General features: G+C 47.1%; 1 protein-coding gene across 1 annotated transcript in view; it reads left to right on the forward strand.

Annotated features, from left to right (window-relative positions):
- IGLON5 (IgLON family member 5) overlaps nucleotides 1-25335 on the forward strand; it is a 145336-nt gene that overhangs the window by 35401 nt on the left and 84600 nt on the right. The window contains exon 2 of the mRNA XM_088443607.1: nucleotides 10243-10475. Coding sequence (XP_088299733.1) covers nucleotides 10243-10475 — 233 coding nt within the window. The remainder of the gene's footprint in view (nucleotides 1-10242; nucleotides 10476-25335) is intronic.

A 25335-nucleotide genomic window follows, 5' to 3' on the forward strand; every position in this document is an offset into this window, starting at 1 on the left:
CCCCGGAGCCTGATTTAAACAAACCACATCACCATCAGAATCCTCCTCGCCAACTTCCTCCTCAGCGCCAGCTACACCAGTATCCTCATCCTGTTGTACTTCAACAGTGACATCTTCAATTTGCATATCAGCAAGTGGACTGTGGGTGCTCCTTTCAGCACTTGCAGGGGGCGTGCAAATGGTGGAAAGAGCCACCTCTTCCCGTCCAGTGCTGGGAAGGTCAGGCATCGCAACCACCACCACACTTGGACTCTCCTTGGGGATTTGTGATATCTTCTTAGAAAGCACAGTTCTTCGCTGTGCTTTTGCCAGCTTAACTCTTTTGATTTTTTTAGTGGGAGGAGGGCTTCCATCGTCATGTGAAGCTGAACCACTAGTCATGAACATACTAGGGATCGACCTTAGCCGTTCCTTGCCACTCCGTGTCGTAAATGGCATATTGGCAAGTTTACGTTTCTCTTCAGCTGATTTAAATGTCTTTTTCAAGGTCATTTTCCTGAACTTTGCCATTTGGGATTGTATGTGCCCTCTACTATGACATTGGGCATCGGCCTTGGCAGACGACGTTGATGGCATGTTATCGTCTATGTCATGACTAGTGGCAGCAGCTTCAGCACTAGGAGGAAGTGGTTCTTGATCTTTCTCTATTTTATTTTTATCGGAGAAAGTTTGGTCCTCCATTTATGTTATATCGATTTGATATATACGTGCGGCTAAACACAGAAAATAATTTTTTTTTTGGTTTGGACTGGAGTGTACTTTGTGGGTTACAGCACCCTTTAACGGTCAAGCCAGCCGGCCCTTTACTTATGACACAGGCGCACTCTTGGCACTACTTTGTTGATGCACGTGCGGCTACTGCGCACACAATTCACAAACACAGAAAATAATTTTTTTTTGGTTTGGCCTGGAGTGTACTTTCGGGGGTTACAGCACCCTTTAACGGTCAAGCCAGCCGGCCCTTTACTTATGACACAGGCGCACGCTTGGCACTACTTTGTTGATGCACGTGCGGCTACTGCGCACACAATTCACAAACACAGAAAATAATTTTTTTTTTGGTTTGGACTGGAGTGTACTTGGGGGTTACAGCACCCTTTAACGGTCAAGCCAGCCGGCCCTTTACTTATGACACAGGCGCACGCTTGGCACTACTTTGTTGATGCACGTGCGACTACTGCGCACACAATTCACAAACACAGAAAATAATATTTTTTTTGGTTTGGACTGGAGTGTACTTTCGGGGGTTACAGCACCCTTAACGGTCAAGCCAGCCGGCCCTTTACTTATGACACAGGCGCACGCTTGGCACTACTTTGTTGATGCACGTGCGGCTACTGCGCACACAATTCACAAACACAGAAAATAATTTTTTTTTGGTTAGGACTGGAGTGTACTTTCGGGGGTTACAGCACCCTTTAACGGTCAAGCCAGCCGGCCCTTTACTTATGACACAGGCGCACGCTTGGCACTACTTTGTTGATGCACGTGCGGCTACTGCGCACACAATTCACAAACACAGAAAATAATTTTTTTTTTGGTTTGGACTGGAGTGTACTTTCGGGGGTTACAGCACCCTTAACGGTCAAGCCAGCCGGCCCTTTACTTATGACACAGGCGCACGCTTGGCACTACTTTGTTGATGCACGTGCGGCTACTGCGCACACAATTCACAAACACAGAAAATAATTTTTTTTTTGGTTTGGACTGGAGTGTACTTGGGGGTTACAGCACCCTTTAACGGTCAAGCCAGCCGGCCCTTTACTTATGACACAGGCGCACGCTTGGCACTACTTTGTTGATGCACGTGCGACTACTGCGCACACAATTCACAAACACAGAAAATAATATTTTTTTTGGTTTGGACTGGAGTGTACTTTCGGGGGTTACAGCACCCTTAACGGTCAAGCCAGCCGGCCCTTTACTTATGACACAGGCGCACGCTTGGCACTACTTTGTTGATGCACGTGCGGCTACTGCGCACACAATTCACAAACACAGAAAATAATTTTTTTTTGGTTTGGACTGGAGTGTACTTTCGGGGGTTACAGCACCCTTAACGGTCAAGCCAGCCGGCCCTTTACTTATGACACAGGCGCACGCTTGGCACTACTTTGTTGATGCACGTGCGGCTACTGCGCACACAATTCACAAACACAGAAAATAATTTTTTTTTTGGTTTGGACTGGAGTGTACTTTCGGGGGTTACAGCACCCTTAACGGTCAAGCCAGCCGGCCCTTTACTTATGACACAGGCGCACTCTTGGCACTACTTTGTTGATGCACGTGCGGCTACTGCGCACACAATTCACAAACACAGAAAATAATTTTTTTTTGGTTAGGACTGGAGTGTACTTTCGGGGGTTACAGCACCCTTTAACGGTCAAGCCAGCCGGCCCTTTACTTATGACACAGGCGCACGCTTGGCACTACTTTGTTGATGCACGTGCGGCTACTGCGCACACAATTCACAAACACAGAAAATAATTTTTTTTTTGGTTTGGACTGGAGTGTACTTTCGGGGGTTACAGCACCCTTAACGGTCAAGCCAGCCGGCCCTTTACTTATGACACAGGCGCACGCTTGGCACTACTTTGTTGATGCACGTGCGGCTACTGCGCACACAATTCACAAACACAGAAAATAATTTTTTTTTTGGTTTGGACTGGAGTGTACTTGGGGGTTACAGCACCCTTTAACGGTCAAGCCAGCCGGCCCTTTACTTATGACACAGGCGCACGCTTGGCACTACTTTGTTGATGCACGTGCGACTACTGCGCACACAATTCACAAACACAGAAAATAATATTTTTTTTGGTTTGGACTGGAGTGTACTTTCGGGGGTTACAGCACCCTTAACGGTCAAGCCAGCCGGCCCTTTACTTATGACACAGGCGCACGCTTGGCACTACTTTGTTGATGCACGTGCGGCTACTGCGCACACAATTCACAAACACAGAAAATAATTTTTTTTTTGGTTTGGACTGGAGTGTACTTTCGGGGGTTACAGCACCCTTAACGGTCAAGCCAGCCGGCCCTTTACTTATGACACAGGCGCACGCTTGGCACTACTTTGTTGATGCACGTGCGACTACTGCGCACACAATTCACAAACACAGAAAATAATATTTTTTTTGGTTTGGACTGGAGTGTACTTTCGGGGGTTACAGCACCCTTAACGGTCAAGCCAGCCGGCCCTTTACTTATGACACAGGCGCACGCTTGGCACTACTTTGTTGATGCACGTGCGGCTACTGCGCACACAATTCACAAACACAGAAAATAATTTTTTTTTTGGTTTGGACTGGAGTGTACTTTCGGGGGTTACAGCACCCTTAACGGTCAAGCCAGCCGGCCCTTTACTTATGACACAGGCGCACGCTTGGCACTACTTTGTTGATGCACGTGCGGCTACTGCGCACACAATTCACAAACACAGAAAATAATTTTTTTTTTGGTTTGGACTGGAGTGTACTTTCGGGGGTTACAGCACCCTTAACGGTCAAGCCAGCCGGCCCTTTACTTATGACACAGGCGCACGCTTGGCACTACTTTGTTGATGCACGTGCGGCTACTGCGCACACAATTCACAAACACAGAAAATATATTATTTTTTTAGCACTTGGGGGGAGCACCCCTGATGGACAGAGCACCCCCTGGACAACACTACAGCACTCCTTTAGGACTGGGACACTGCACAGGACTTTGGAGTGGACACAGCCCCTATGGAGAACTGACTGCACAACACAGTCCAGCCAGCCCCTATGGACTTTGAAGTAGTGGACACAGCCCCTATTAACAACAGCAGCACAGCACAACACAGCCAGCCCCTATGGACTTTGAAGTAGTGGACAACAGCAGCACTACACTACACTACACTACACAGCCCTAACTCCCACCCTCCCTCTTCACTGTCCACAGCCGAGTGAGAAAATGGCGCCGACGTGTGTACCTTATATAGGATCCAAAACCCGCGAGACTCGGAAGGCGGGAAGATGACGTTTTGCCTCGATTTCAGATCCGAGTCAGGCGGGAAAAGTCGAGCCTGACTCGGATCGGACTCGGATCGGGGGGGCTCGGGGGGGTTCGGATTTCAGAAATCCGAACCCGCTCACCCCTAACCTAGACCTCTGCTACTCCGCCAACGCCACGGTCTTGTTCTGTAAGCCTAAGCACCTCAGCGGAACTTTACACATAGGTAATGTCAGAAAGTGGCAAATACATGGGAATATTTAGCTCCTTTCATGTATTACATACATACCGTGTTTCCCCGAAAATAAGACCTACCCCAAATTTTGAAACCCGGTCCAAATTAAGCTCTACCCCGAAAATAAGACCTACCTGAACTCATTTTCAGCTGGGAACGCTGCAGAGACCAGCGTTCCCAGTCATGCAGTGCGCGGGTGACGTCATGACGTCACCGGCGCGCTGAGGATCCTGTGCGGCCACGCCTGCTGGATCATGTTAGATCCAGTCAGCGCGCGGGTGAGAGCGGCATCCCGGACGGCGGCGAGTCAGGTAAGTTCACTACAGTAAGGGACACTGCTACAGGGGGGGACCTGCATAAGCGGCACTTCCACAAGGGGGCCTGCAAGGTGGGGGCATGCATAAGCGGCACTTCCACAAGGGGGGGGCATGCATAAGCGGCACTTCCACAAGGGGGGGCATGCATAAGGGGCACTTCTGCAAGGGGGGGGCCTGCATAAGGGGCACTTCTGCAAGGGGGCCTGCAAGGGGGTGGCCTGCATATGGGACACTTCTGCAAGGGGGTGGCCTGCATATGGGACACTTCTGCAAGGGGGTGGCCTGCATATGGGACACTTCTGCAAGGGGGGGGCCTGCATAAGGGCACTGCTGTCAAAATTAATATAAGACCTACCCCGAAAATAAGCCCTATGGTGTTTTTGTTAACAAAAAAAAAAAATAAGACAGTGTCTTATTATCGGGGAAACACGGTACTAGCCTGCCTGTGGGACAAGCGTTTCAGGAGATGCTAGAGGCACTGGCGTACTGTAACTATAATGGGTGCTGAGTGGTTAAAGGAGGTCCCGCCGTGCACACCCTGCACCCACAACGGTATGCCAGCAGCGGGGCCCTCCCTACAGCACAATTGCCCATGTGCTATATTCATAAAGATGGTGCCCGCACAGGTCATAGTAAAGACTTTGGGGTCTATTTATCAAGCAGCGAAAATCATGGAGAAGTAAACCAGTGGAGAAGTGGCCCATAGCAACCAATCAGCTTCTACCTAATATTTTATAGACTGTACTTGATAAAAGCTACTTGAAAGCTGATTGGTTGCTATGGGCAACTTCTCCACTAGTTCACTTCTCCACACTTTTCACTGCTTGATAAATAGAGCCCTCTGGCTCTGTGCAAAGCCTTTTATAATCTACGAATGCACCATCTTCATAATATATCAAACGGAAGATGGCGCCACCTGCAAAAGCTCTGGAAGGGCCATCTGCACGGTGGAGTGGAGAAGCGTAATCAGGGTTGTAACTAGGTATTTGAAGACCCAATAGCAAAAGTTTCTAAAGGTCCCTATGTACCACCCTTTGGGATTCTATCCGAGATGCCCGAGTCCCAGCAACCCCACAGCACAGGCGTCTTTCTGCGCATGGGCAGTATGCCGCCAGTGGGACTTCTGAGTCATAAACCTGGAAGCCCCTCTCTGGCAAAGGACAGCTCTTGTTGGGAGAGCGGTCCTTTGAGTTCTTCTTCATGCATACCGGCGTAAATTAACGCCGACGTGCATGCGATGAGCGGCTGGAAGAATCGCAAGCAAATTGCGATGTCATGTATCCCGCCAATGTTCGAATGCAGCAAAATTATATTATTGCCAAGATCAGTCACCGTAATATTAGGCGGACAGAAGAACCACGTAATACCAATTTGCATTTGCATGCACCTTATGTCCCTGAATACTAGTTTTATAGGTTGGCTAATAATGCCTCTGCATCGGTCGTAGATTTCCATCATGTCCATGTTAGGGCATGCTTAGACTTGTAGTTCCACAACTTATAGAGAACCACAGGTTGCCGTTATCACTGTAGTCCAACAAAAAAGAAAACCCCAGAGGACTTTAAAAAATAAAAAAAAAATATTAAAAAAGTAATCACTGCTGTGGCCAATGTGACGTTACCGCCCGGGGCTAAATGTCAGGGCGGCAGTAATGAATGCAGAAGTGGGAGCGCTCAGGCGGAGGAAGGGTTAGCGGCATTCTCCCTCCCCTGATTTATGTGTCCGTCTCACAGTAATCATAACTACATTATGATCTCTCCACGGGCGGCAATCCAGATCAATCCCTGACATGTTGAGACTGTGATGTCTTATCAGGGGAGTATTATTATAGGAAAAGGTATTCCTCCCAGAGGAGCCCTCGCACAGCAGACGACAAAATGCTCTCTCTTAGGCGCGCGCTGGTGGAGCCGGCATCTTGCACAGTGGGAGACGCATGTAGACCTAAGGAGAGTGTCCTTAAAATATGGCTTCATTAAAAAAAAAAAATAAAGAAATGAAAAAAAATTATAGATCGCTCTTATAGACCGGCATGTATTAAAAATGCAGACTCTAATTAGGAGCTATCTCTGAGGGATATCACCGGGGAGCAACGCTGTCGAGGAATTTGTTGTAAGCAGATAAATCCATATCATTACAGATGTTCTATATTGAGTTATCTCGCTCGCTTTCTCCAGGGCAATTGGCAAACTTGGCTATAATTCATTTCACCTAAATTCCTTGCTCCTACTAAATGCACGCAGAGCTGTTTTTATATAGGCCTGCAAGGTACTGTTGAAGGGGGACCCCCAAAAGGACTTTTTTGTTATTTGATTTCATTTATGACATTTTTATTTCCCATTTTTGTTCCTACCTGGGCTCTTACAACCTCCTGTCTGGCCCAGAAAAACTAATGATAGGCCTGAGCATTTGTTACGCACAATTCGTACTTAGGGCCTGACACAGAAGCGGGCGCAGTTCGCGTGATTGTTTGCCATTGCGCATGCGCGTAAGCCGCACTGCGCACGATCGTAAAGCAATTATGGACGCGCAGAGGAATCCATCGCAAAGTGAGTGACAGGCTGTCAGCGTTTGGGGGTGGTGACGGGGGGGGGTTGTCGGAAATACGCAGGAGCGTCATTCCATTTGAACGGCGTATCATGGGCGTGCGTAAATTAGCCCCTGCGTATGCATACGCAGCATGAGAGCTGTCTGCGTACGAGGAGACTTGCAGTCTCTGCGGTTGGGTGTAAATGCTCTGTGACTGCCGGATGTGCGTCGGTGGTACCAATATTTACGCAGAAGAGTGACATTGGAAGTACAATGGGGTAATTAATGAATATTGAACTTGAGAATAAGATATTGATGGAGACGTTTTAACCTGCGCAATTTAATCTATGTGCCACTAAGCCGCAAGTATAGTTTCAGGTGTCGTCTGCACGACTCTGAATAAAGTTGCGTATACTGCATGTTACGACGTAGGCACAGTTGTTAAATGTCATAAGAACTGTCCTCTTGCAGACTTGTGTGCAAATTTGCATACGGCCCACAATGCCCTGCTCTTCATAAATAAGCCCTGGTCTAAAATAATAATCATTTTTAAGTTCAGACCAATGTTTATGACCATAGCACTTTTCTCCACGGCACACTTCTTTTTTTTCAGGAAACAAAACATATTATAAAGGGGGCAGCCATCTTGGGCGCACTACCATGGTTACAGACAGTGAATCCAAAATGAGAGTTACCCACAAAATCATCAGATTGGCAGATTATTCATCCCATGCGCGAAAGTACCAGACGAGGCAGCCATTTTGGGGAGCACGACATAGGTTGCAATGGGTGGGAACATCAATACGCAGAGATACGATTACACTTTGGGGGAGACACGATATACAATATATTAACAAGAAGATAGGAATTGGATGACGGCAGAGGGTAACTTGCACTCGGCTGCATAATAACGGTGAGAGAACATTTACACGGATATTTGTGAACGATCCTCATTGGTTCAGATTGCTTTGGCCAATGCCATCGGGTCTCTTATTTGAGCATGGATGGTCTATGTAATGTAGTCCCTCATTTGCCTCCAGTTTTGGGGAAAAGCAGACATGTTCCAGTGCATTGATCAGACGCCATCTGAAACCTCTCACAGCCCTGTGGCCATTGAAGACTCGCCTGGGCTACTGTGTTCGGGATTAAAGAGCTCTTGGAGCCTATGGAGTTTTTGGAAAGTCCTTTTCAAATACAGAAATATAATAGGGCTATTGGATATGACTTCATACCAAGTGCTATAAATGTTGAATCTGTGAAGTGCTGTCTTTGTGAGAGGGACACGATATCACAGCTGGAAGGCAATGTATTATATCGTAGAGAGAAAGAGATGGCGAAGATATGTCTATCAACTGGAGCCTGTGTAGGCTTTGAGAATGTAACCTTCGATGACAAGAGTCCTGGTGATTGCTGTGCACCAGCGTTTGATGGAGATAAGGTTGAGAGGTGACCTTCTGGCTCTTGATGTCCCTGGGTCAAGCGGTTATTAATGCAGATAATAGATGATACAATAAAATATGGGGTTATTGTGTAAGGGGCAATGATAACATAGCACGAGATACTGTACCATTATAATGATCAAAATGTAATTATAGCTTAGGATGAATAACTTATGAATCAGGGCCACGGTGATGCACTAACACCACAGTAGGATGCTGCTACATTTATACAGGTACGAGTATGGTATTGACGATCTGTAACAAAACGCTAATTATATATATATTTTAATGTAAATTGTAAGCTCTCTGTAGCCGGACGATGTTTCTTTTTTTTCTAATTTTGACTTGAGTGATATATCAAATCCACGCATAGGACGGGATGTACTAAGCATCACATTTTGTATGCGGTACATCCCGTCATTTATCAGGTACATACCGGCGTTAATAACCTCGGTATGTATCTAGAATTGTGATTAAAATTGCAAAGGACATATCTTCCAAAAAGAGCTGTCTTTGTGATGATTGGACTTCTGGGTTTAGGACCCAGGAGGCCTTCTGTGCATGTGTCGTATGACACGCGCGCCGCAGGGATGCTGGGAGGGAGCCGATTGTATCCCTCTCAGTGCACAATGCACAAAGAAGCCCATTAGCTTCTATAGAGCAACGCCATACATAGATGGCGTTGCCCACCAGGTGCAAGCTCCGAAAATTGATGCATTTCGGAGCTTGGTACATACGGGAAAAGCGTCCAAAACTCAGGAAAATGGTGGTTTTCTGATTTTTGCCCGCATTTTCCCTTTAGTACATCCCACCCTATAATGTTTCCAGTTATTGTAAGTATATTGTAGGCAGAATACCGTTTTCATTTGTGTAAAACACTGTGTATAATGTGGTGTGAGATTATTACATTGCAGATGGCATTATCCAGGAATAGGTGCGGTACTGTATGCTATTATATTTGTCCATAGCAAAGCAGCAATACCGTCCCTAAACTGGTGTTTCCCAACTCCAGCCCTCATGGACCCCTAAAAGCGCATGTTTTCAACATCTCCTCAGTAATTAGCTCCACCTGTGGGTCTTTTAAAATGTGTCAGCCAGTAATAAATACACCTGAGCACCAACTAGGAGATCTGGAAAACATGCACTGTGAAAGGTCCCTGAGAACTGGAGCTGGGAAACATTGCCCTAAGCCATTTCACCATTTCTGGTCAGTTGCCTGAAATGGTGAGTCATTCAGATGCTGTTACCTTGATGATCCCCAATGAGGGTGAAATAGTCTGTCTGAGAGGGGACTTCCTGTCTCTGCAGAAGGGGGGAGGAGGTTGTGACCAGTGCCGTGTGGGTGTGACCTGTGCTTTGCGGTGTGACCTGTGCCAAGTGGGTGTGGCCAGTGCCATGTGGGTGTGACCAGTGCTGTGTGGGTGTGGCCAGTGTCATGTGGGCCTGTACACGCCCTACGCAATCAGCTTCAGTGTTTCCCTAAATATGTAAAATTGCATCATTTTGTGAGTAAAATTAAAAAAAGAACAGTTTTAACACTTTAATGATTTATGGCCGTCCGTGTGACAATTTGGCAAACATGCGGCCATGACAATGGGCCTATTATTCTGTGGAGGCCTGAGGCTGCAATCCCATCCACCCCATTGGTATCCTTTCCCTGCCTGAATGCGAGTGACTTATTATTTACATGCTGTCTCCAGGGTGTTACACACGTGACCAATCTCTGACCGCATTTTTTATTTCCTTCCACCAGCTGCTCCATCGATGACCAGGTGACACGTGTGGCGTGGCTCAACCGGTCCAACATCCTGTACGCAGGCAACGACAAATGGTCCATCGACCCCCGAGTCCAGTTACTGAACTACAACAAGACTGAGTTCAGCATCTTGATAACCCAGCTGGATGTGGCAGACGAGGGACTCTACACCTGCTCCTATCAGACGCAGGATAAGCCCCACACCACGCAGGCTTATCTCATTGTACAAGGTAACAGGCTAACACAACTACCGTTTAACCTCCGAACCTCGGTCATCAGGGCCATCCAGCTGTCCGTCAGCGGTCATCTGATCCGTTTATTAGGCATAAATACAGTGTGCGGAAAACGGCACAGCAAAGATAATTACATATTAATTAGAGCAATCCAAGGCCTCTGGCTCACGGCCGTCTATAATGTGCGTATTTTCTATGTCTTATAATTATAACCAATAGCCCCCTTCTAAGATGTGTACTCAATTAATACATTTGCATCCACAATTACCAGGAAGGAGGGGACGCGTCATTTTCTGCCTTTTGTCCGGACAGAGGACCTGTTGTCGGTTGCAGCCGCTAAACATCCATTTTTTTATGGAAAAAGTGTAATTACAGGTTGTTGCTTTTAGTTATTATCAAAGGTTCCCTGAATCGGCAGTTAAGTCCAATAATGAGTTGGAGAATTACAAGACACTCTCCAAAGCACACCGGGGGGAATGACTGGCACTAACGAAAAGGAGAGGGATACAGAGTCTGGTTTTTAGAGCTACTGCAGAATATTTATGGACTTTCTGCAGTGCTGCCTGTTATTACGTGTCCTCGGCCCGCAGACCTTTCCTCCTAGTACAGAGCGAATGTCTGAGGGGCTCCTTTTCTGAGGCTATATAGACATGTGACATTTCTTAAGGCTTGCTGATTGGCTTCTTTATGTTCAACGCAGAGTGATTGGCCCAATCCTCCGGTGAAAAATATTAATTCAGCATTTTTTGGGGGGGGGGTCAATCTGGCTGATTTCCAAAATATTTGGAAACATTTAGATATGGCTAAGTTGATTTGATCATCTTTTACGTTGCTTTGAACTTTTACGTTGCTGCGTTGCTTTGAACTTTTACGTTACTTTGAACTTTTACATTGCTTTGAACTTTTACGTTGCTTTGAACTTTTACGTTGATGAAAATTGCATTTAAATTTGCAAAGCCAAATCTAGTCTTGGCATGTGGTTGCATCATTTTTTGTGCCCTGGAACCCTTACTCAACTAGGAATACCCCCAATCTACCCAGGTCCAATACAAGAATACACTTTGCATCCCTACAGATGCTGGCATGGTGGCCCCCAAATCCATCCATCTATTAAAAAAATGTCAGCATTTGCAGAGTCACCAATGGACTAAACACTACAGAGGCACACATTTAGCAATTTTGGGAACTATCGGCCTGATTCAGCAAGGACGCAGTTGCTAATACGCATGCAATCGGCCGATTGTTGCGTACTGTGCATGTGTACGCAATCGCAGTGCGCGTGCGCGAACAAGCCATTGCGATTGGGACTGTGATCGCAGTGACTACACAAACTCATAGCAGAGTGATTGACAGGAAGTGCCATTTGTGGGAGGTGACGGGGAAGTGGTCGGGGAAACGCAGGCGTGCCAGTGCATTTGAACACCGTTGCAGGGGCGTGCATAAATTATCCACTGTGATGCCCTACACAGCCTGAGGCCTGATAGCGTGCGATAAACTTAGCAATTCCTGAGTGAGGTCAGAGCTTGTGCAAGTGTGCGTGAGGCTGCGATGGTCCTCGATTATACCGATGTATTCGCAGTCTTGCTCTGTGTAAGGTAAAGTGGGCGTCCTTATGTAGTGCTGCGACGGCATTGCGATCGCAATAAATTAGCATACTATCGCAGTTGAACTGCGTGCGTAATTGCTAATGCATTCGCAGTTGCATTCTGTAGTGCATCAGACCCTCTTAATTGATATGGTGCAAGCCACTACCATGAATTAATAAGCCCATCCAATACTCCATTCAGTAGGATAAGCTCCATGACTATGCTGGGTAATAACACCCCCCCCCCCCGCCCCACCCTTCCCCGGAACTACCACCTTCACCTATAAAGATTCACCCAACCTCCTAATGGAAGAGAAGAGAGAGCGATCGATCAGCCAATAATAGTCGGTGGTTGACCGCACAGACCACAGGCAGAGCAGAATAACCTGGCGCCACCTGTTTACAGACTATCTATGAGACACAGAAAGTGGCCTTTACATGTGAAGATTATGGGCAGGATTCTGAGTTGTACGCAAGACCAAAAGACGGCCATTTCTGGCGATTATCAGCATACTGTACAATGCATTTATATTTTGTGCATGCTCTGCACTATGCATAAACATGGATTACAGTATACCAGAGTCGCCGACTCCCTCAGGGGCTGGTACTTTATCTCCATTCACTTTATCGCCATGCAAGGTGTAGTAAATAGACCCCTCAGTGCAGGGGCATTTCTAGAGAGGAGGGGGCCGATGTGCAGTCTCCATCACGGGCCTCCTCCTCTCTGTCCCGGTGGCCGGCGCCGCAGTAATAGACTCTGGGCACTAGAGTGTGCCCAGAGTCTATAGCGGCGGCCATTTTCCCTGTACTGCGCATGTACAAACAACGGGAAAACGGCCACGGCGGACATTTTCCAGCCGTTTGTTTACAGCGCATACACCTGCAACGACATGGGACTCCAGAGAGGTAAGAATGCAATGAGTGCAGAGTGTGCGGTGTGGGCCCCCCCTGGACCCATTATAAATATGCCCCTGCCTCAGTTCGAGGCCGGATCTCTCTGTGCATGATATGGGTGTTACGAAGCGGCAACTAGGCGATCAGCCAAGCAAACAGCCCCAACTTGTAGAAGTGTCGTGGTAGTGCCATGGGCGAGTGGCCCGACTGCCACTGCCGTCCGCACTTGCGGCAGCTGACTCAGTAGCTCACCTCTGGGAAACATTGCGTTCCACAAACACAATTCGGCTTGTGAGAAATCTGGACTTGTAGCTTTGCCCAATTCCTGTCACCGCAGTGACAAACGAAAGCTGCACAATGGCAAATTGCATACAGAGAGCTGATGAAAGCAGCACATGTGCCGTGTTATTGCCGGTACGCGAAACAGAGTTAATGCAGGAACTCTCTGTTGCCAGCAGCGCTGGATCTATAGGAAAGAGTCAGCCGAATGGTTAAATACTGTAGTTGTCCCTTTATAAACAGCATTATGTCTCCTGCTACTCTCATGTGCTGCAGTGACACGTGCTGTAGCCAATCGCGAGGCGGCTTTTCATTTGGCCAGCTTTATAATGGCTGTCATTGTGTGCATGTGGGGGCCCCATCTGGATTTGTGGGAGAGAAGCTGTCAGTCACAAATCTCGCAGCCCTCCCTCCCCCACCCCTCTCTCTTACAATCAGCGCCATTGTCAGGGCTCTGAAAGCCTTTCTATTGTGGGATGGGGGATAATTACAGCCTGACGGTGTTTTTTTGGAATGAAAAAGTCTGTGGAAGGGCCCAGTTCAGCAGAAACCAACAAAGAGAAAAAAAACAAAACAAAAAGAAAGAAAAAACTAAAAAAAAACTAAAACAAACAGTCCAAACTTTACAAAGATGTCAGCAGTTTGTCTCCTGCCGAGTCCCCCTGAAATGTATAGCTGTGCGTAAAATCTTTTTATGAGATGCATGGAATGGCGCAGCTTCCGCTCAGCGCCACCCCCCTGTTTAATGTGTTAATGTGACCGCAAAGTGTCACTAGACGTGCGGAGGAGATGGAAACGTACTGCGATTTCTTTCTTTATATGTCAGAGCAACTTTATTCAGAAAGTCGTTCACTGAATTGCTCAATGTACCCTGCCATGGGCATAACTACCATAGGTGCAAGGGCAGAGCCGTAACTAGACTTTTTGGTGCCCTGTGACAGAGAGAGCATTGGCGCCCCCCTCATTTTTCAAAGGGACATAATACACGCAAAAAAAGGACCATGGCTTCATGGGGAAGGGCCAGGGAAGAGATAGGAGAGGCCAGGAGATGCTGGGGATGAAATAAGAGGAAGCTACAAGCAAGTATGATACTAAACAGATATTTGACAGGCCCAAGCCTGACCTGTGGTGCCCTGTGCGATGGCACCGGCCGCACTACCCTAGCTACAGCCCTGTACAAGGGGTGCAGTTGCTATGGGACTCAGATCTGAATGGGGCCATCTTCCTTGTCAAAGTTCCATGTGTTGTGTCAGAGATTCCCAAACTTGGTCCTCAAGGCACCCTAACGGTCCAGGTTTTAAGAATATCCATAGTTGAGATAATAATAATAATAATAATAATAATAATAATAATAATAATAATAATAATAATAATTTTTGTTTATATAGCACTCAGGGGCCTATTCATCAACACTAAATTAACGTTTTTAAGGACATTTTCCTTAAATAACGTTATTTTAGTATTCATGAAGCCACTTAGCACAGGAGAAATCACTGATATCTCCTGGTTAAGTTCCCCTGCGTTAATTTCCACACTCCCCATACATTAGTACATTAGTACATTAGTATGGGGATGTGGAAATTATGGTATTCATCAAATTCCGAAAATTATGTATTTTTGGAATTTGATGGAGGTACTATCCGCCACTGTGAGGTGGCGAATAGCAGGTGAAACTTACCTGCTTACAGCTGGACAGGTCTCCCGACGTCTCCCTCCGGCGCTCTGGTGCGTCCTCTGGCTCCGGAGGCTGGTCGGACACTGTGTTCTCCCAGCAGAACACAATAAAGATTAGAAAAAAAATTTTTTTTACTTTTTATTTTTTTTATAATCTTTAATGTGTTCTGCTGGGAGAACATGTGACAGACCAGCAGGACGGAGCCGGAGGCTGCTGCGCGGGCAGGTAAATGTGGGACGGGGGGGGGTAAATGCGAGTTCTTAACCTAATTACCTCCATCGAATTTTAAGGTATGTTGAATAGGCCCCTCAAAGTGAGATGATTAAATAAAAAAATGAGGTACTAATTAAGTCACCTGTCCCCAAGCATGGTTATCCTTTAAACCTGTACAGTTAGGATGCCTTGTGGACTGAGGACCTGATTCAGACCCGCTCGCTAGGATGCGTTCGCTCGTAGCCGGACGATTTTCACATTGTGCGCATGCGTATGCATTGCAGTGGGCGTGCGCGAACCACAGCGAGAGATCAGGAAGCGTTCGCTCGCTGCGCATAGACAGCCCAGCAGAGTGAGTGACAGGAGAAGCCGTTTCTGGGTTGTGACAGGGGCTGGCCATTAAAAACGGGGGAGTGGAGGTGCAAACGCAGGCGTGCCTGAGCGTCTCAACGCCGTTTCAGAGGCATGCATAATTTATAGACAGCGTCATAGTACACGTCACCGGGCTTTTTTTTACACTGAAGTGATCGCAGTGGTTGCGGTAGGGTATGGTCAGCCACAAGCGCTGCGATCGCAGCCACTGGTACCCGATGTACCGATGGTTGCATACACTTCCTGGAGATGACGTGCGCAAGTGGGCATCTTAAGACTGGCTGGTGGGCGTCAGCATACACAAAGCGATCGCATGCCAAGACATAGTGGGCGTGCTAATGCCTTGTCGTGCGATCGCCTGCCTTCCCAAATTTGCTTACGGTGGGTGCGAGCATACGCATCTAGCGAGCGGCCCTGAATCAGGTCCTGAGTTTGGGAACCTCTGTGTTATATACATTTTTTACCATTGGGTGGTACATAGGGGCCCTTACAAACTTTTGCTATGGGGCCTTCAAATACCTAATTACACCCCTCACACTGCCATATATCTGTGAAAGTTTATCTCGCATCTCTAGCCACAGTGGGGAAATCCTTTTGTTTATTTTCAGGTAGGAAGTTAATGCATATATAGGTGTAAATTAGGGGTGAGCGGGTTCGGATTTCTGAAATCCGAACCCCCCCGAGCCCCCCCGATCCGAGTCCGATCCGAGTCAGGCTCGACTTTTCCCGCCTGACTCGGATCTGAAATCGAGGCAAAACGTCATCATCCCGCCTTCCGAGTCTCGCGGGTTTTGGATCCTATATAAGGTACCCGCGTCGGCGCCATTTTCTCACTCGGCTGTGGACAGTGAAGAGGGAGGGTGGGAGTTAGGGCTGTGTAGTGTAGTGTAGTGTAGTGCTGCTGTTGTCCACTACTTCAAAGTCCATAGGGGCTGGCTGTGTTGTGCTGCTGTTGTTAATAGGGGCTGTGTCCACTACTTCAAAGTCCATAGGGGCTGGCTGGACTGTGTTGTGCAGTCAGTTCTCCATAGGGGCTGTGTCCACTCCAAAGTCCTGTGCAGTGTCCCAGTCCTAAAGGAGTGCTGTAGTGTTGTCCAGGGGGTGCTCTGTCCATCAGGGGTGCTCCCCCCAAGTGCTAAAAAAATAATATATTTTCTGTGTTTGTGAATTGTGTGCGCAGTAGCCGCACGTGCATCAACAAAGTAGTGCCAAGCGTGCGCCTGTGTCATAAGTAAAGGGCCGGCTGGCTTGACCGTTAAAGGGTGCTGTAACCCCCGAAAGTACACTCCAGTCCAAACCAAAAAAAAATATTTTCTGTGTTTGTGAATTGTGTGCGCAGTAGCCGCACGTGCATCAACAAAGTAGTGCCAAGCGTGCGCCTGTGTCATAAGTAAAGGGCCGGCTGGCTTGACTGTTAAGGGTGCTGTAACCCCCGAAAGTACACTCCAGTCCAAACCAAAAAAAAAATTATTTTCTGTGTTTGTGAATTGTGTGCGCAGTAGCCGCACGTGCATCAACAAAGTAGTGCCAAGCGTGCGCCTGTGTCATAAGTAAAGGGCCGGCTGGCTTGACCGTTAAGGGTGCTGTAACCCCCGAAAGTACACTCCAGTCCAAACCAAAAAAAAAATTATTTTCTGTGTTTGTGAATTGTGTGCGCAGTAGCCGCACGTGCATCAACAAAGTAGTGCCAAGCGTGCACCTGTGTCATAAGTAAAGGGCCGGCTGGCTTGACCGTTAAGGGTGCTGTAACCCCCGAAAGTACACTCCAGTCCAAACCAAAAAAAAAATTATTTTCTGTGTTTGTGAATTGTGTGCGCAGTAGCCGCACGTGCATCAACAAAGTAGTGCCAAGCGTGCGCCTGTGTCATAAATAAAGGGCCGGCTGGCTGGACCGTTAAAGGGTGCTGTAACCCCCGAAAGTACACTCCAGTCCAAACCAAAAAAAAATTATTTTCTGTGTTTGTGAATTGTGTGCGCAGTAGCCGCACGTGCATCAACAAAGTAGTGCCAAGCGTGCGCCTGTGTCATAAGTAAAGGGCCGGCTGGCTTGACCGTTAAGGGTGCTGTAACCCCCGAAAGTACACTCCAGTCCAAACCAAAAAAAAAATTATTTTCTGTGTTTGTGAATTGTGTGCGCAGTAGCCGCACGTGCATCAACAAACTAGTGCCAAGCGTGCGCCTGTGTCATAAGTAAAGGGCCGGCTGGCTTGACCATTAAAGGGTGCTGTAACCCCCAAAGTACACTCCAGTCCAAACCAAAAAAAAAATTATTTTCTGTGTTTGTGAATTGTGTGCGCAGTAGCCGCACGTGCATCAACAAAGTAGTGCCAAGCGTGCGCCTGTGTCATAAGTAAAGGGCCGGCTGGCTTGACCGTTAAAGGGTGCTGTAACCCCCGAAAGTACACTCCAGTCCAAACCAAAAAAAAATTATTTTCTGTGTTTGTGAATTGTGTGCGCAGTAGCCGCACGTGCATCAACAAAGTAGTGCCAAGCGTGCGCCTGTGTCATAAGTAAAGGGCCGGCTGGCTTGACCGTTAAAGGGTGCTGTAACCCCCGAAAGTACACTCCAGTCCAAACCAAAAAAAAATTATTTTCTGTGTTTGTGAATTGTGTGCGCAGTAGCCGCACGTGCATCAACAAAGTAGTGCCAAGCGTGCGCCTGTGTCATAAGTAAAGGGCCGGCTGGCTTGACCGTTAAAGGGTGCTGTAACCCCCGAAAGTACACTCCAGTCCAAACCCAAAAAAAATTATTTTCTGTGTTTGTGAATTGTGTGCGCAGTAGCCGCACGTGCATCAACAAAGTAGTGCCAAGCGTGCGCCTGTGTCATAAGTAAAGGGCCGGCTGGCTTGACCGTTAAAGGGTGCTGTAACCCCCTAAGTACACTCCAGTCCAAACCAAAAAAAAAATTATTTTCTGTGTTTGTGAATTGTGTGCGCAGTAGCCGCACGTGCATCAACAAAGTAGTGCCAAGCGTGCGCCTGTGTCATAAGTAAAGGGCCGGCTGGCTTGACCGTTAAAGGGTGCTGTAACCCCCGAAAGTACACTCCAGTCCAAACCAAAAAAAAAATTATTTTCTGTGTTTGTGAATTGTGTGCGCAGTAGCCGCACGTGCATCAACAAAGTAGTGCCAAGCGTGCGCCTGTGTCATAAGTAAAGGGCCGGCTGGCTTGACCGTTAAAGGGTGCTGTAACCCCCGAAAGTACACTCCAGTCCAAACCCAAAAAAAATTATTTTCTGTGTTTGTGAATTGTGTGCGCAGTAGCCGCACGTGCATCAACAAAGTAGTGCCAAGCGTGCGCCTGTGTCATAAGTAAAGGGCCGGCTGGCTTGACCGTTAAAGGGTGCTGTAACCCCCGAAAGTACACTCCAGTCCAAACCAAAAAAAAATTATTTTCTGTGTTTGTGAATTGTGTGCGCAGTAGCCGCACGTGCATCAACAAAGTAGTGCCAAGCGTGCGCCCGTGTCATAAGTAAAGGGCCGGCTGGCTTGACCGTTAAAGGGTGCTGTAACCCCCGAAAGTACACTCCAGTCCAAACCAAAAAAAAATTATTTTCTGTGTTTGTGAATTGTGTGCGCAGTAGCCGCACGTGCATCAACAAAGTAGTGCCAAGCGTGCGCCTGTGTCATAAGTAAAGGGCCGGCTGGCTTGACCGTTAAAGGGTGCTGTAACCCCCGAAAGTACACTCCAGTCCAAACCAAAAAAAAATTATTTTCTGTGTTTGTGAATTGTGTGCGCAGTAGCCGCACGTGCATCAACAAAGTAGTGCCAAGCGTGCGCCTGTATCATAAGTAAAGGGCCGGCTGGCTTGACCGTTAAGGGTGCTGTAACCCCCGAAAGTACACTCCAGTCCAAACCAAAAAAAAATTATTTTCTGTGTTTGTGAATTGTGTGCGCAGTAGCCGCACGTGCATCAACAAAGTAGTGCCAAGAGTGCGCCTGTGTCATAAGTAAAGGGCCGGCTGGCTTGACCGTTAAAGGGTGCTGTAACCCACAAAGTACACTCCAGTCCAAACCAAAAAAAAAATTATTTTCTGTGTTTAGCCGCACGTATATATCAAATCGATATAACATAAATGGAGGACCAAACTTTCTCCGATAAAAATAAAATAGAGAAAGATCAAGAACCACTTCCTCCTAGTGCTGAAGCTGCTGCCACTAGTCATGACATAGACGATAACATGCCATCAACGTCGTCTGCCAAGGCCGATGCCCAATGTCATAGTAGAGGGCACATACAATCCCAAATGGCAAAGTTCAGGAAAATGACCTTGAAAAAGACATTTAAATCAGCTGAAGAGAAACGTAAACTTGCCAATATGCCATTTACGACACGGAGTGGCAAGGAACGGCTAAGGTCGATCCCTAGTATGTTCATGACTAGTGGTTCAGCTTCACATGACGATGGAAGCCCTCCTCCCACTAAAAAAATCAAAAGAGTTAAGCTGGCAAAAGCACAGCGAAGAACTGTGCTTTCTAAGAAGATATCACAAATCCCCAAGGAGAGTCCAAGTGTGGTGGTGGTTGCGATGCCTGACCTTCCCAGCACTGGACGGGAAGAGGTGGCTCTTTCCACCATTTGCACGCCCCCTGCAAGTGCTGAAAGGAGCACCCACAGTCCACTTGCTGATATGCAAATTGAAGATGTCACTGTTGAAGTACAACAGGATGAGGATACTGGTGTAGCTGGCGCTGAGGAGGAAGTTGGCGAGGAGGATTCTGATGGTGATGTGGTTTGTTTAAATCAGGCTCCGGGGGAGACAGTTGTTGTCCGTGGGATGAAAAAGCCCATCACGGTCATGCCTGGGCAGAAGACCAAACATTCCACCTCTTTGGTCTGGCAATATTTCTATCCAAATCCGGACAACAACTGTCTTGCCATATGTACCATATGTAAAGGTGAAATAAGTAGGGGTAGGGACGTCAACCACCTAGGAACATCCTCCCTTATACGGCACCTGCAGCGCGTTCATAAAAAGTTACTGTCAAGTTCAGAAACTTTGGCTAAGACCGTAAGCAGTCCAGGGACACCTAAATCCCGTTGTCCTGTTGTATCCAAGCGCCTGCAAACCACACCATCAACTCCCTCCTCGTCAATTTCCTCCTTAGTCAGGATCGGAAGTAGTCCTGCAGGCCATGTCACTGGCATGACTGACTCTCCTATCCGGGATTCCTCTGGAGGATCCTGCATTGCTACGCCTACTGCTGCCGCTGCTGCTGTTGCTGCTGCTGGGAGTCGTTCATCATCCCAGAGAGGAAGTAGGAACACCACTACTTTTACTAAACAATTGACCCTCCAACAGTCCTTAGCGAGGAGGATGAAGTACGACAGCAGTCATCCTGAAGCAAAACGTATAACTGAGGCCTTGACTGCTATGTTGGTGTTAGACGTGCGTCCGGTATCCGCCATTAGTGCAGTGGGATTTAGACAATTGATGGAGGTAGTGTGTCCCCGGTTCCAAATCCCGTCTAGATTCCACTTCACTAGGCAGGCGATACCGAGACTGTACAGAAACGTCAGAAAAAGTGTCCTCAGTGTCCTGAAAAATGCCGTTGTACACAATGTCCACTTAACCACGGACATGTGGACAAGTGGAACAGGGCAGACTAAGGACTATATGACTGTGACAGCCCACTGGGTAGATGTATCACCTTACGCAGCAACAGCAGCAGCGTCACCAGTAGCAGCATCTCAGAAACGCCAGCTCGTTACAAGGCAGGCTACGCTGTGTATCACCGGTTTCAGTAAGAGGCACACCGCCGACAACCTCTTAGAGAAACTGAGGGAAATCATCGCCCAGTGGCTTACCCCACTTAGACTCTCCTGGGGATTTGTGATATCTGACAACGCCACCAATATTGTGCGGGCATTACATCTGGGCAAATTCCAGCACGTCCCATGTTTTGCTCACACAATAAACTTGGTGGTGCAGAATTTTCTGAAAAGCGACAGGGGCGTGCAGGAGACGCTTTGGGTGGCCCGAAAAATTTCTGGCCACTTTCGCCATTCAGCGACTGCGTGCCGAAGACTGGAGCGCCAGCAAACACTCTTGAACCTGCCCCGCCATCACCTGAAGCAAGAGGTTGTGACGCGGTGGAACTCAACCCTCTATATGCTTCAGAGGATGGAGGAGCAGCAAAAGGCCATACAAGCCTATACATCCACCTATGACATAGGCAAAGGAGGGGGTATGCACCTGACTCAAGCGCAGTGGAGAATGATTTCCGTGTTGTGCAAGGTTCTTCAGCCCTTCGAACTTGCCACACGTGAAGTCAGTTCAGACACTGCCAGCTTGAGTCAGGTCATTCCCCTCATCAGGCTTTTGCAGAAGCAGCTGGAGAAAGTGAAGGAGGAGCTAAGACGGAGCGATTCCGCTCGGCATGTGGGACTTGTGGATGAAGCCCTTCATTCGCTTTGCCAGGATTCCAGGGTGGTCAATCTGTTGAAATCAGACCACTACATTTTGGCCACCGTGCTCGATCCTAGGTTTAAAGCCTATGTGGTGTCTCTCTTTCCGGCCGACACAAGCCTGCAGAGGTGCAAAGACCTGCTGGTGAACACACTGTCAGCTGAAGCGGAACGTGACACGTCAACGGCTCCTTCTTCATTTTCTCCCGCAACTGGGGCTGCCAGGAAAAAACTTAGGTATCCTAAGCAACCCGCTGGCGGTGATGCAGGGCAGGCAGGACCAAGTTTGGACATCTGGTCCGGACTGAAGGACCTGGCAACAATTTCTGACATGTCTACTGTCACTGCATATGATACTGTCACCATTGACAGAATGGTGGAGGATTACATCGGTGACAGCATCCAAGTAGGCATGTCAGACAGTCCATACCTGTACTGGCAGGAAAAAGAGGCAATTTGGAGGCCCCTGTACAAACTGGCTCTATTTTACCTGAGTTGCCCCCCCTCCAGTGTGTACTCCGAAAGAGTGTTTAGTGCAGCCGGGAACCTTGTCAGCGAAAGGCGTAGGAGGTTGCTTCCACAGAATGTGGAGAAGATGATGTTCATCAAAATGAATTATCAGCTCTTCCAGGGAGACCAGCCTCCAGAAGGTACAGAGGGACCTGTGGTGGTGGATTCAAGTGGGGACGAGTTAATACTTTGTGAGGATGAGGATGTACACACTGAAGAGGGTGAGGAATCGGTGGATGAGGAGGATGAGGATGACATCTTGCCTCCGTAGAGCCAGTTTGTGCAGGGACACATTAATTGCCAGCTTGTTTTGTGGGGGCCCAAACGAACCAATCATTTCAGCCACAGTTGTGTGGCAGACCCTGGCGCTGAAATGATTGATTTGTTAAAGTGTGCATGTCCTGTTTATACAACATAAGGGTGGGTGGGAGGGCCCAAGGACAATTCCATCTTGCACCTCTTTTTTTCTTTGCATTATGTACAGTTTGGGGCCTAGTTTTTCTAACTGCCATCCTGCCTGCCACTGCAGTGTCACTCCTAGATGGGTCACGTGTTTGTGCCGCCCACTCGTGTCGCTTAGCATAGTCATCCAGCTACCTCGGTGCAACCTTTTGGACATAAAAACACTATTGTGAGGTGTGAGGTGTTCAGAATAGACTGGAAATGAGTGGAAATTAAGGTTATTGAGGTTAATAATAGCATAGGAGCAGAAAAACCTACAAATTCTGTGATTTTAGCTGTTTTTATGCTTTTTTTCAAAAAAATACAGATCCAAAACACAAAACCCAGAACCCAAAACACGGAAGGGTGGTTTTGGCAAAACCAATCCAGATCCAAAACACGAAGAAAGATCCAGATCCAAAACCAAAACACAAAACACGAAAAGTGGCCGGTGCACACCCCTAGTGTAAATAAAACAAAGAAGAGAGATGGATCCAACTCGGAGCCCAGGCAGCCTTCCCTCCTCAACAAAGGTTGGACCCCACACCCTTATTCACAACCTGATCTTCGATAGTTCTCTATTAACGCAGAACTGTCCACCGTACTCTATAACTAGCTGCTAATTCACTGAATTGCTATAAAAATCTCAGCACATATAGTTGGACGCACGGTTGGACGTAGTAAAGATTTCGGGCACAGTGGAGCCATTTTTTGCGTCTGGGCTTGCGTCCATATTCCGTGCGCACAGAGTTACGGTTGCAATTGAGGAGCACGGCGGATGCACGGTCTCGGAAATGTTTCGAAAATGTAGGGTACGTTCCTGGGCGGTGACACTCAGGGAGGCGGCTTAGCGCACAAACAGAGATGTGTGTCAGGTATAGCGGTTGCGTAATTAGACGCAGAATTGCAATTCGGCATTACAGTGTAAAACACGAATGCAATTTTAGAAAGAACTTTTTTTTTTTTTTTAGACAATGTGGTCACATTTACATTTGACGTGTTAGAAGGACCAAAAAGTCTGATGCTTTTTTTCCTGAAAATGCAAAAGCTTACAGTAGGCATAAACTGCGCGGGTATGGTGTAAAAACCAGTGATACTGATGTTGGAGCGTGAACATCGGAAAAATGAGCTAAACACGGGAGTGAGAAAGTCCTGAGCACTGATGGGGTTAAAGGACGCCCATGTGCTAGGTAGACTCTAGCAGACCCAAAGTCGGTACAGGATTAAACGTCTCCTAATGGCCTCCCAGCCGAGAGCATGACGTCACCAGGCTTCTATCACAGCCACAGGCCCAAAGTGTAAGTGCTGAGGGAATAGCAAGGGGAAGAGGAGGGGAGCTAGAGATCTCATTACCGGAGCAATTATGTCTCCAATGGGGATAGTTACTGTATTCCTAATACAGTCCTGAGAAGCCGCTCACCGCAGAGACAGGCGACTGCGATGATAACCCCCCATTCAGAGTGCGCCCTGCGGCTGAGAATATGCTGTTGTAACAGTTAACTCTTTTCTTGCCGGACAGACCAAAGGAACGTGGCAGGATGAACCATTAACCCCTTGCGGAAGCTTGATAACGGTCCTTTTTATACCTCTCGTTTTTAATATGGTCCAATCAAACATACTGCAGAAAGGTGGGGGGGGGGGGGGGGCAGTCTAGACTAAAACGGTTTGAGCTCTGGAACGAAACATTTTTACAGCCCTAAAGCTTCATCTGCTGAAATAGCCTGCTGTTTTGTGTGTTGTTTTTTGTCTTCTATATATATTTTATAATCCATTTATTATGCAATATATGAGAGGAGCAATAAAAGTAACATAGTACGGGCGCGGATCTGTTAGGAACATTTTTCAAAAAAGAAAGCAAAGTTTCGTCGTTTATCACGGCGCAGAAAGGTACAAAGCTGAAATAAAAGTAAAATACTGTTATTAATAATATGTAGGATATTTTTCTATTAGCAATGCAATTAAAAAAAACTAATAAGTAAAAAAATAATTACTGTTTCATTGTTTCTCTACATACAAATTAGAGATGTCCAATAATATATAGAAAGTATAAAATAACAAAAGGAAAATCTGATATTAACTTTCTTTGGAATCAAATGAGATTGTTAGGTTTTAAGACATGGAACATTACCAGTTATTTTAGAGGGAGATTCATTAAACCTTCGAAAACGAAAATGTAGAGTTGTTTCTCATACCAGCCAATGAGATTCTAGGGGTATATTTACTAAAGTGAGAGTTTTTAGAAATTAGTTTTAGAAGAAATGTTGCCCATAGCAACCAATCAGATTCTAGCTATTATCTTCTAGAAGGTGCTAGTTAAATGTTAAGTAGAATCTGATTGGTTGCTATGGACAACATCTCTTCTAAAACTCACTTACCGCTAGGGGTAAATTTACTAAAGTGAGAGTTTTTAGAAGTGGAGATGTTGCCCATAGCAACCAATCAGATTCTAGCTATTATCTTTTAGAAGGTTCTAGTTAGA

The sequence above is a fragment of the Taudactylus pleione genome, unplaced genomic scaffold (genome assembly GCF_031769625.1).
Source record: "Taudactylus pleione unplaced genomic scaffold, aTauple2 ptg000332l, whole genome shotgun sequence".
NCBI classification, from domain to species: Eukaryota; Metazoa; Chordata; class Amphibia; order Anura; family Myobatrachidae; genus Taudactylus; species Taudactylus pleione.